The following is a 12,952-nucleotide window of genomic DNA, read 5'->3' as shown; positions in this document are numbered from 1 at the left end:
CTATCCAAATAATGACACCTTTTTTTTTTTTTTGGTGGTACGCGGGCCTCTCACTGTTGTGGCCTCTCCCGTTGCAGAGCACAGGCTCCGGACTTGCAGGCTCAGCGGCCATGGCTCCCAGGCCCAGCCACTCTGCGGCATGTGGGAACTTCCCGGACCGAGGCACGAACCCGTGTCCCCTGCATCTGCAGGCGGACTCTCAACCACTGCACCACCAGGGAAGCCCCTAAATAGTGACACCTTTTGATTCTGATCTTTTTAAATGAAAATGCTCAAATGCTAAACCAATTTTATATTACAAACTATTGGGATTAATGATTAGCATGTTGACTTTTATCTAAAAGATTTTTCATCAGCACTAGATGTAAACTTGAATCATTATTTCTCTTATTCCCTCTTATTTGAAGAAAAGACTTCTTTTGGTATAGAGTTCTACATAGTCAGCTTTTTAATTAGCTGTTTATTCTGCAGTTACATTATTTGAGTCTGATTGGCTTAGGGTGTTTTCTTGCTAAATTTGTAAACATTTTTATTCATTTTTTACTATCAGTATTTAGCTCTTTCATGACTTCCAATGCTTTTGTTTCTTTCTTGATATCCTTCTGATTTATTTTCCTCTCCATCTCCCTCCCTCCCTTCCCACCCCTTTCTTTGTCCCTTTCTTTCTCTCTCTGTCTCTCTCATCAAATAATTCCCTCAGTAGAGCTTGTTGCTTTTTGTTACTCTGTTGCATTTCCTTTAGTTATTTGATAAAGACACAAAAACTTGTTTTCATTGGAAATTTAATTTTTCTTTTCTCTGAATTATGCACATTGGCACCTAAATTTTTCCAATTTGCTTTGTGTTCCAGTGCAGTACTTAAATATAATTTTCCAGATCTGTGATGACACCAAGACACATATAGTTAAATTTATCTACTTGCAGCTCCGGTCTTTAAGTTCTTTTATTTTCCAGTCTTTGGTCTTTCTTCATCCTCTATCAAGGGAAATAAATATATTGGGTCTCTCATTTTGGAGCAGGAAAATACCTATAGAGGAATATTTAACATTGAGGTCGGTCCTTCTCAACTGTTTTGCTATTTTATGAGCTGAAATATCTGAGTGTAGTAATTTGAATGAGGTCTGACTGGATTGTTTGTCCAGGGACCAGAGAATTAAATAGCCTTCTACTTTAAGCTTCTTCTCAATTAGAAATAAATATATACAGCTTCTCACAACTTACCATTTTCACTCTTCCATTCATTCACTGTTCAGCAATTGTTTATTAACTACCTACTATGTGCTCTATTTACGTTGTGCTAGGCACTGGGGGGACACAGGAAGAAATATGGAGAACAAGGTCACTGCCATTGTGGCACTGATATGGCTTCTATATATGGTTTAATTCATGTCTCATTGACCAGGAAAGTAACTGATTCTGAGTAAGTGAAACCATCATGTGACATTTGGGGCTTAGGCTGTGAGTATGTTGGCAGCAGCAACTACGTCTTTACTTTCTGTATTCTCACTCAGTTCCTAGCAGGGCACCTGGCACTTACTAGGAGGGTAACAAATTGTTGCATGAAAAGGGGTGTGGAAATTATGGAGTAAATGAGAACAAAAGAGGATTTTAAAAAGATCAGTCAGTGACACAAAATCAGAGAAAGTAATCAAACATATAGTTACTTTAACATTGTTACAGCCAAGAACATAGCTACTTCAATTCATTCCTTAGAGCAGTGGTCTCTAACGTTTTTGGCACCAGCGACCAGTTTCATGGAAGACAGTTTTTCCACAGACAGTGGTCAGGGGGATGGTTTTGGGATGATTCAAGTGCATTACATTTATTGTGCCCTTTATTTCTATTATTATTACATTGTAATATATAATGAAATAATTATTACAACTCACCATAATGCTGACAGGAGGCGGAGCTCAGGCAGTAATGTGAGCGATGGGGAGCAGCTGTAAATACAGATGAAGCTTCACTCATTTGCCCGCCACTCACCTCCTGCTGTGTGGCCTGGTTCCTAACAAGCCATGGACAGATACAAGTTCATGGCCTGGGGGTTGGGGACCCCTGCCTTAGAGAATGCACCCCTAGAAGATGTTCTAAATAGAGATGTTATATAGGCCCTAAGCCATCACTGGAATAAACATAGTGGAAATATAACAGCATGTAACATGAATTGGGAAATTCCCTAAATGCCTTCAAATGGTACAAATAGTATTGAAGCTTGATAATATCAAGCAGATGTATTATAGTTCCTTACTAGTTTGAGTCCCTGTTCTTCACCAGTGCTGTTAGTATTCAAAAGATGAAACAAAATCAGAGAAAGTAGAGAAAGTCAGAAATGTAGCAATGAGTTTGGAACAGCACTGGTTGAAACTTAAGTCACTTTTTTCTAGTTTTTATAAAGATCAACATAAATATCATAGTCAAAAGAAAATAGTAAAATGGAAAAGGAACCTTTATAGTCATCTAGAAGTGTTACCAGTTCTCTCATTCTTTTGAGCAATAGTGCATTTTAAAAGGCAAGTAGAAAATAATTTTTTGAGAATTCCTACTTAGTGGGTGGCCTGGCGGCCTGGCGGTGGGCAGGACGCAAGGGCCGAGGCTGTGGTTTTTTCCCAGGCTCACCTGGCTGAGGGTCGTGAGAAGGCCCGGAGGCGAACTTGACGAGGAGCCCCGCAGCCCAAGCCCCGGTGAAGATCAACCCCGCTACAGCCGGCCAGGAGCCGGCTCTCTGTGAAAATGGCAGGGCCGGAGCTGCTGCTCGACTCCAACATCTGCCTCTGGGTGGTCCTGCCCATCGTTATCATCACCTTCTTCATGGACACGATTTGCCACTACATGTCCATCCTGCTGCAGAGTGACAAGAAGCTCACCCAGGAACAAGTCTCTGACAGTCAAGTCCTAATTTGAAGCAGAGTCCTCAGGGAAAACGGAAAAACATTCCCAAACAGTCTTTCCTGACATGAAAATATTACTTCAACAACCCAGAGGATGGGTTTTTTCAAAAAACTAAAAGGAATGTTGTGCCTCCTTCTCCTATGACTGATCCCACTATGCTCACCAACATGATGAAAGGCAATGTCACAAATGTCCTCCCTATGATTCTTATTGGTGGATGGATCAACATGACATTTTCAGGCTTTGTCATAACCAAGGTCCTGTTTCCACTGACCCTCTGTTTTAAGCCTATGCTACAGCAAGAAATTGAACTACTCACATTAGATGCCTCCTGGGTGAGTTCTGCATCCTGGTATTTCCTCAATGTCTTTGGGCTTTGGAGCATTTACTCTATGATTTTGGGCCAAGATAATGCTGCTGACCAATCACGGATAATGCAGGAACAGATGACTGGAGCAGCCATGGCCATGCCCGCAGACACCAATAAAGCTTTTAAGACAGAGTGGGAAGCTTTGGAGCTGACGGACCACCAGTGGGCACTAGATGGTGTCAGAAAGGAGCTCATGGCCAAAGACCTCCACTTCGAATACATGTTCAAAAAGAAATTACAGACTTCTATTTTTCTGAAGATGAAGCAGGAGTCAGCTGTGTCAGGAACTCGGAGTAGCGCTTAACCTTGTAACTTTTGTTTTGAGCTGGAGCCTCTCAGAATAAAAAGGGGGATACATGAGCCGGCGGGTGTGCAGCAAGGATTGTTCTTGTCTGAGCCGGGTTCCCCTTTATGTTTGAAACCAGAGGAAACATTAGGAGTGTGTGCTGGGTGACTTGCCCAGAAACAGCTATTTTTGAAATATTTTAAATTTTCCTTCTGGTGACTCTAGTAATAAAAGTAAGAGAGAGGGGGGAACTCAAGCTAGTGATAGTATATAAAACTTAGCAAAAATTCAGAAATTTCAGGAGAAGTGTTGTCAGTTAAACCTAATTATTATGTACAGTCATTCTGAATTCTAAACCACAGTAAACTCCTGTTTTCTTGGGATCAAAAAAAAAAAAGCCAACATTTTCTCATTGTGACTTGATAAAGACTGGAAATATCCACACTTCAGGATTTAACTGTTGATTATACTGTCCAGTTTGTGCCCCCTACTAAAAACTTAGAGGACTGGGTATGAATTGGTAGGTCTAGACCGGCTCCTGCATATGGGAAGAAGTGTGTCACCTCTTCTCATGGTCTCATCCTGCACAACCTGCTTCAGACAGGCAGTCTGGGCTCCTTCACATCCATTTGTATTACTAGCAACAGGGTTTCTGTTTAATAGCGTGCTCAATGAGTTGTGTTCTGCTATAAAGAGGACGCTAAGGTATTTTTCCTTCACTTACCTAAAAATAACATAAATGTATTGTGTTTCTATCCCATAACTTACTTTGATGAAACACCTTTGAAATGTTTTACATGTTGTCATGGATGCAATATCTAGGTGTGATGAATCTGGTATAGTTCTGTGCTGGTTAAGCTATCAGTAGATCCATAATACACCTATATGGTGCTTTCCTCTTTCTGTTTTGGTATAAAAAGCTTGCAAATGCAAGGAGAATTGGGAAAGACAGTAATGTTATTTGTGTAAGGGTGTGCACACCGTGTGTGTCTTTGTGTATATGTGTATGACCATCAGATTGCCTGGTTTAATTTTTGCTCCTTGACAAACTGCGTGCTTCCAAGTCTTTAATGAGTGTTACACTAACATAGCGAGAAAAACTCAAACTAAGCTGCAGAAACAGCCCAAAGGAAACAACTTCAAAGTTAAGACAAACCCTTTCTCTTGGTACACTTAAAATAAACAAACCAAGTCACCTTGGATCATTATTCCCCTATTTACAAGTAATTAGCTTGGCAAAAAAGGAGCAAAAATAATAGAGATGCCTTTACATTTCTAAATTACTACGTATGACTTTCCATATTCAATTTATTATAATTTGGGGAAAATCATGATGCACAGATATCCTCCATTAGCATGAGCCCAGGTTTTCCCACTTCAAAGCCCAGACTAGAGGGTATTTATAATCTTTGTTTCCTATCTACCCCTTCAGTTAGAATGGTATAGCAGAGAGATTTCTACCTAAGAAGTGAAAAAGTGCATTTTAACCAGTAAATTGGTTCTATCCAAAACACTTGATTATTTTGCTTTTCCTCTTTTTTTTTTTTTTTTTTTAGAATGTATTGAGTTAAAAACCTGCATCCTGGGTAAGACGATGTTGGAGCAGGATGCGTGTACATGGGTTTGATCTTGGGAGAAGGCCTGTGAATTTTTTTAAGTCATAGAATTATACTAAAATGATCTGGACAATATGTAATTTTTAAAAGTCAAGTTGAGTTTACTTAGAAAAGTTGCAATTTAGTCTTTCCCCTCTGCTCTATCCTTATATTGTTTCAAAATATGGATTTTTCAGGACACACATAGAAGGAAGCAAAAGTATTTGCATTTATAACAAAAGGAAACTCATCAATATTCTTTATGTAATTTCACTCTACTTTCTAAGTCAATTGGATATATTTTTAATTTACAATTTATATTTAATATTACCATTATCAAAAAAATTAGAACTCTTCTTTAGTTACAGATCAAAAAATACAAAAATTAAAACAACAACCAAATTAAAATAAAGGCATTGGTATAAAGTAAAATAACTTTTAAGGGCAAATTTTTGGCCACCATGCATATAAATAAAAAAGAGATGTTTTAAGAACAGAGCATTATGGAAAAAAAATAACTTGACAAAGCTTGTTTATCTGCCATTGATATTTCTAAACACATCTAATCTTCTATTTTAATTTTTAGTTTCCTGGTTAGTTTTATGGTGGATGCCCGAGGTGGTGCTATGCGAGGATGCAGACACAATGGGCTCCGCATCATCATTCCGCCTCGGAAATGTACTGCCCCAACACGAGTCACCTGCCGACTGGTCAAACGCCATAGACTGGCGACAATGCCTCCAATGGTGGAAGGAGAAGGCCTGGCCAGTCGCCTGATTGAAGTCGGACCTTCGGGTGCTCAGTTCCTTGGGTAAGGGTTTCTGATAAACCTCCCACTTAGTCACCGATGAGCTTGTGTCCTCCACATGAAATCACTAGGATGGAATGGAAAAAGGTACGTCAAAACATTTTGAAAGAAGATTGGCCTCTATTAAATTTTTTTAAGAATTAGAAGTAATGCCTCAATGCTTGACTCCACTTAAATGCCTCTTATTTTAAGGCATTAATGAGTTAAACATTCAGGTTAACTATTACTCTTTCTCTTTGAATGTGATAGTAGATGCTAGATTCCCAATATGAATAATCATGTTTTGGTCAATGGTAGGTATTCTTTTAATCTGAGATTTAAGTGGTGAAGTCATAGAGAAAAAAATACAGTTGGCCCTTGAACAATGCAGGGGTTAGAGATGCTGACCCTCCACGCAGTCGAAACTTTGCATACACCTTAGAGTCAGCTTGTGTGGTCCTGTAATATTTACTATTGAAAAAAATCAGGGCATAAGTGGACCTGCCTAGTCGTTCAAGGGTCAACTGTACTAGTCTATTCCAAATATAAAGTCTTGTATAGTTACAAAACAGAATCATTATCTTCACTTTGGAGAGCAGTATTCTTTATAGAACATCCAAAAATTTAGTCTATGTGATTTGTCTTTTCTGTTGTCAAAATTGCTACCTTGAGTCTTATAATTATACTGGCATTTTATTTAGGCATAGTGTTCATTAAGAGGACCAAATCAAGAATAACTTTCACCATGCTCATTTTAGCAATTTTGAGCAGAAATAAATATTTCTTCTTTCTTCTGTTTGTTTGTATGGCTGCTATTATATTAAGTGGTATCTCAGTATGCCAAGAAGTGAGCAGCTACTGCTGAAAACTGACAAAACTATGAAGTTTTGGAGGGGGACAAGTTTCAAAATATTTTGAAACAAATCAATTGTATTTAAGTCTTGTCATATCAACTCTTTGTGCTCAAAAACTGGGAGAAAATCCTATTAATCATGAACTCTTGCTTTGCCAGTGTCATATTGGGGAAAGGATTTCTTGCTTTAGAACTCAGGAACTGTTCTAAAGCCTTGTAATTTGGAGCAAACTGTTAACAGGTTGCTCCAAATTATGTTCACACGTGAAAAGGGGTGTGTCTGTATTTCCAAATTATGGAAACCACCCCCATGTCCTCCTATCAGACAGACCAGAGATTTAGAAGGAGCCTGTGAAGTTCTGGGTTGCATCAGAAGATGTCATTATGGTTGGAGTAATTCCCCAGTGGTTCCTTTCATTCTGTATGTACCAGGTCCTTTCCCCTCCCTCATGTGCAGGTAGTTGTAGGCTTTTTAATACTCATCACATCTGTTGAGGAATATCCATGAAAACTTCTGACCTCGCTATGGAGTCAGAGTTTTTACTATATCCCCAACAGCTCTGTTTTTCCAGTGGAGCATATTTTTTTCTTTTTTGGCTCATGCCCTGGCGGTGAACCTAAGTAGGGACAGATCCGACCCCCACGATCCCTCCTTCCACGCGCCTCCATTGTACACTCTGGGTCTCTGTTCTTGCTCTTTGTGACCAATGGAGGGGGCAGAACCAAATGCAGTGTGAAACCAAACTTCACCCTGTTCATCAGCTGGTGACGCTGGGGTTCTGTGGAAAACAACACCTGAAGCTTACTTATGTTCTTTCTTTCACTGCTGCTTTGGATGTACTCAGTAAACTTCACCTGCCAACGGCTCCTCCCCCACTTAATGAGGGAGAAAGTTTGGTCAGCCGCATCCTTCAGCTGGGGCCTCCTGGAACCAAATTCCTTGGGTAGGAGTGACTTAAAACAAATTGATGGCTGCTGGCCCCCATTCTTCTCCTTCTTCTGCAATATGATTTCTCTTTTTGTCATTGTGCCCATGACATGTCCCTCTCTATGATTTAAATTCTGTATAACCTATCTTTAGTGGACCATTTCTGACCCTTGTGGTATGTGACTTTTATTTTCGAGTGATGTTTTTCTATCTTTTCCCTTAAAGTGCTGTGACCTTCATTTTCGTTTAAAGCATGAGATCTGCCTAGTTGTACTATGTGCTAGTTATGATGTGATTATGATAAATTTGGAGTCTGTATCAAAGCAACCTGGACTGAAAAATCAAAAGCCTCTCTAAATTTTGAGAGTGACCTAAAAAACAGTAGGGCAGTGCATGTTCCGGATCCTGAACATAATAGGCATTGGACACAAATTGGGCTGCCTGCTGAGGTGCTCAATTAGGGCCACACTGTGTACACATGCCTATTGTTTTCTTGAATGGAGAAAATATAAGGAAAAAAAATCCCACGAGTGCATGTCTTTCTAGTTACCAAGTAGTTGACTTTTCTGACATCTCCTCATTTACAACACATCAAATTACACAGTGTATAAGCCATTTTTCCTCTTAAACCATTTTGTCATTTTGTACCTTGTAGAAAACGTTTTAAGAGATTGGCACACCTCATAGATATGCATGTACATTTCTTTTGGTTAAATGTGTTATCCTTACATTTATCAAAGGAAAAGTTCCAGAATGCCACATGCACTCACAGAGAAACATCATTGGTTTAAGGTAGCAGCATGGCCCTGAGGATTGGTGCCCCTGAGGTGAAGTGCTAGCTACCACGGGACCATTTGCTAGCCTCAGGGCTTCAGAGGATGGCCCACTATGTCCCTGTCCCCAGAAAGAGAAGAATTCCAGGTCACTTTGCAACAGACAGAGTCAAGGTGCTTGTCCTGCTATTGGTTAGCTCCTGTCCACACTGAATGTTCTGCCTTACTGTGTCAGGCCTGTGATCGTGGAGATCCCTCATTTTGCTGCCCTTCGAGGAAAAGAGAGGGAACTGGTTGTCCTGCGCAGTGAGAATGGGGACAGCTGGAAAGAGCATTACTGCGAATACACTGAAGATGAACTGAATGAAATCCTTAATGGCATGGATGAAGGTACTTCATATTAAACGTTTTAAAAGAACTCTGAAGTGAAAGCATGATAATGATGCATTTCTTTATGTCCTACGGGCGTGTGTGTGTGTGTGTGTGTGTTCCCTAATCCAGCTTGGGTCTACTCGCCATTGCACAGTAAAGCCAATCTACTGATCCCGGGTTGTGGTGAAGGAAGGTGCGGCATTTATTGCAGGCACCAAACAAGGAGTCTGGGTCTTTAGAGCATTAGCTGCCCAGACCCCTTGTTTAGCACCTGCAGTAAATGCCACAATTTCCTTCACCACAACCTGGTGTCAATAGATTGGCTCTACTGCACAAGGGTAAGCAGACCCAAGTTTGGTTTAGTAACAAATGTGTCCCTTTGTTATTTTACCACAGCAAGTATTCTGTTATGTTCCAATGTGATGTGTTGGAGTATACAATATATTTGTCTAGTCTTACTTTTGTTACATTTGGGAAAATAAAATCGTTAATAGTAAATATCTTATTTTAATAAAGAGATACAGCCCATCTCTATCTTTAGTGCAAACTTTTCTAAAATGTGAGATAGAATAGATATTTTTGTTTCATAACAAAATGACTGATACTGGATAATAAATCCATGATTTTAAAAAATGCCTAACTTGAACATTTAGATATTTAAGACTGATAAAAAGTGTTAAGCTTTTCTGTAGGAAAACCTACATTTAACCATAACTACTGCATTATAGGATAATATAATTTTTAACTTTCTATTAAGGAGATAGGAAAATTAAGTTCACTCACACTTTATATATAATTTGAACAGGGAGTTAGTTAGGGTTGAATTTCATATACAAATGTACACATATAGTTAAGGAACTTATTTTTCATTAGGGCTTTAATCTCTGTAAACCCCAAATCCAGCTTAGGCCATTTAGCCCCAGGTTGAAATATCTTAGTTTGACTAGAGGGAGGTGCCTCATTCTTAGGCCTCCCAAGGTTTCACAGAGATGAGGTCTCTCAGTCCTGATAACTGCAGATATGTTGCACTTTATGTAACTACACAAATAGGGCAAGTTCTCTGCCTAAGTCCCAAGAGCCTACCAAAGTTTGCACAGAGGTAGACACACAGCTGTGTGGCTCTTTGTTAAGTTTTATCAGTCTTCCAGGACCACTGGCTGTAGCTTCAGGTATGGCTCATGAATAGTAAAGTGTAGCTTGACAGCAGCTGCTCTAACGTTTCTTTCTGCACCCTGCTGAGGTTGAATAAGAAGAGAGGCCAGGCTTACCCTATCCAAGAGGTGGATGGAAGAGGAAATTACGCCTTCTAGATGTGTAGGTCAGCATCTTCCATGCAAGATGTAAAGATCAGGATTCTTACTGATAAGGCTTGTTCTGTGCAGTATTTAGCTGCTTCTACTCCTTGAAACCATTTATTTTGCTTGCAAAATAGGATATTTCCATCTGAAGTATTTACCTGTCATTAACACTGCCATCTTGTCCTTGGATGGGGACCCACTCTTATAACTTTTTACATATGTAAAAGGCTCATTTTAAAACAGAGAATCAGATTTGTATATTTTTATGTTCATTATTTGTGGTAACCTGTTCTTTTATAAGTATAAGCTAGTATTTGCCAATGCATCGATCTTCAATCATGAATGATCAGATCCTGGGACTTCTGACTTTTGCTCTCTAGTTATATTCAATAGTTAAGAAAAACATGATTGCTGTTCATGCCTCTATAAGAATTGTAAATGATTTCTAAAAATGAATACAGTTCCATAATCCCTTAAAATTCAGTGATCCACTTAGTTCAAATTTTCAGCATTTTAAACCAGTCAGATTTATTGTATTGCCCTACATATCTACACTAATACAATTTATAAAGAGCCCATTATCCCATTCTCCTGATGTTAGATGATCTGTTTGGTAAGTTAATGGTTTCAGGGGAATATTGAAACCCTGAATTTATAGTCACTGATTTTTTTTTTAAATATTCACAATGATTATCTCAGAGACAACCATGCCACTGGAATGAACACACAAACACAAATCTTACCCTTCCAAGACAGATTTTATTCCTGCACTGCTCCCCTGAGAACTGAAAGGGCCATATTACTTCTTAAAACCACAATAACTGGTTTTTGAGCTAACTTTGAAATTTGCAAAGAAAAGGAGCCCATAACAAATTTCCTCTCCATCATGTTGAGCCGAGAATAGAACAGGTTCATTTTCATTCCAGGTTTGCCCTCAAACCCCCTCATTTACAAAGGCAGCCCTACAATACCGCATCTGGAACTAGATGCTTTTCTTTCACAGTGCCCTGGAAAGACCTACTTTCCACAAAGAGAGAAAATGTTGCCAGCTAAATGCTGACAGGTCTTGAAAGATTGCAGTCGTTTTTCTGGTGTTGTTAGGATAGCCTTACTTTTTAAATTTTCCTATTATTTAAAAAAGGAAGTGTTTTGTTACAACACCTGTTCACTATTAACTATGCCAGTGAGTGTGCTAGAATGCTTTCAGAAGGAAATCCTTGCTATATGAAGAAGGGTCATTTCTTGTCTCAGTGCTGGATAGCCCGGAAGACCTAGAAAAGAAACGGATCTGCCGCATCATCACCCGTGACTTCCCACAGTACTTTGCAGTGGTGTCTCGCATCAAACAGGACAGCAACCTGATTGGCCCAGAGGGAGGCGTGCTGAGCAGCACAGTGGTACCCCAGGTGCAGGCTGTCTTCCCAGAGGGGGCACTAACCAAGCGGATCCGTGTAGGCCTACAGGTATGCCCACATCAAGATGCAAGTTAACCGAACATGGATTTTATTCCAGTGATTAAGAATCAACTTTTCAAATGGGAATTAAGTGGTTAAAGCATCAAATTATTCCTGGGTGCACAAAAGCTGCCCTAGGAGATCACATGTCTCATAAAGTTTTAGATGAGCATTTGGTAACAGTAGTAAACATTCAGTTGCCATATTTGAAGCCAGAAAACTGATTTATGAAATAAAGAGCAATGAATTAAGAAACTTGACATGGAATATAATGATATATTGTTTATTTTATTTTATTTTTTCTTTTAAAAGGCTCAACCTATGCACAGTGAGTTGGTTAAGAAGATCCTAGGCAACAAAGCTACCTTCAGCCCTATAGTCACTTTGGAACCTAGAAGAAGAAAATTTCACAAGCCAATTACCATGACCATTCCTGTCCCCAAAGCTTCAAGTGATGTCATGTTGAATGGTTTTGGGGGAGATGCACCAACCTTAAGATTACTATGCAGCATCACAGGTGAGTCACATGTGACTACTGTAGTAGAAAGTTCTGAAAGAAGAAACTTAGATTGTTGTAAATATTAAATTACTTTGGTCATAAGATGCCTGCAAGGTTATATGCATTAATTCAGGAAAGTCACTCTAACTAGGGGAAAGGAAATGAACTAATATTTACTAAATAAAGCCTGTATGCGAAACTTTTAGACACTTCATATACATTGTTGTTTTTATCTCCACAGTAGCCCTAAAGTGAGGAAACTTTAATCCTATTTTACTGAAAAGGAAACCAAGATTGAGAGAAATTCTATAACTTGCCTGAGATTATACCGTAAATATCTAGCAGAGTTGAGATTCAAACCCAAGCCCATATTCCTCAAAACCCAAGCTTTAAGCCTTCTTTGAAGATATCATCCTATACCTGTTGAAAAATAAATAATATCTTGAATAATTATACCCAATAATTCAAACTTTTCTGTCCAGGAATTGGTTATGTCTTTATCATTCGTCTGCTGAACTAACTTTGGAAAAACAAAAGGAAGGTTTTTAATGATTAACTGAATTTTGGTCTTTTCAATTGGAAGTTGTAATAGCTTTCAGTCAGCTACCAAACTCCAGAAAGACATTCCCAGAATATTGGCTGTCTCTGCCAATAATACCACCACAAATGGTGAGAGGTAAAAAATCCACACAAGTAACCTGTGTTAGAACTACACAATTTGGCTGATAATTTCCCTAATTAACAATAACTACATGGTATTGGCTTTCAGTAAATACTCCTACTGTTGTCAGTAGGAATAATGACCATCTCTGCTTGTTTAAGTATTGTTAGAATTTTTTTTTCAT

At 39.0% G+C, this 12,952-nt stretch overlaps 1 protein-coding gene and 1 pseudogene across 3 annotated transcripts in view; both read left to right on the top strand.

Annotated features, from left to right (window-relative positions):
• The window catches only part of ANK2 (ankyrin 2), a gene marked incomplete at both ends in the record, with an annotated part of 247,216 nt that overhangs the window by 193,260 nt on the left and 41,004 nt on the right, over window positions 1–12,952 (top strand). For both annotated transcript variants that reach the window (XM_079712358.1, XM_079712357.1), the window contains 5 exons: window positions 5,730–5,954; window positions 7,629–7,727; window positions 8,720–8,874; window positions 11,406–11,617; window positions 11,921–12,125. In XM_079712358.1, coding sequence (XP_079568484.1) covers window positions 5,730–5,954; window positions 7,629–7,727; window positions 8,720–8,874; window positions 11,406–11,617; window positions 11,921–12,125 — 896 coding nt within the window. The remainder of the gene's footprint in view (window positions 1–5,729; window positions 5,955–7,628; window positions 7,728–8,719; window positions 8,875–11,405; window positions 11,618–11,920; window positions 12,126–12,952) is intronic.
• Window positions 2,734–3,566, top strand: LOC307069159 (ER membrane protein complex subunit 3-like; annotated as a pseudogene). Its single transcript has one exon. The product of its transcript is annotated as an ER membrane protein complex subunit 3-like (transcript).

Source organism: Hyperoodon ampullatus (assembly GCF_949752795.1).
Source record: "Hyperoodon ampullatus genome assembly, chromosome: 1".
Taxonomy (NCBI): domain Eukaryota; kingdom Metazoa; phylum Chordata; class Mammalia; order Artiodactyla; family Ziphiidae; genus Hyperoodon; species Hyperoodon ampullatus.
This window is presented reverse-complemented; position numbering and strand designations above follow the sequence as displayed.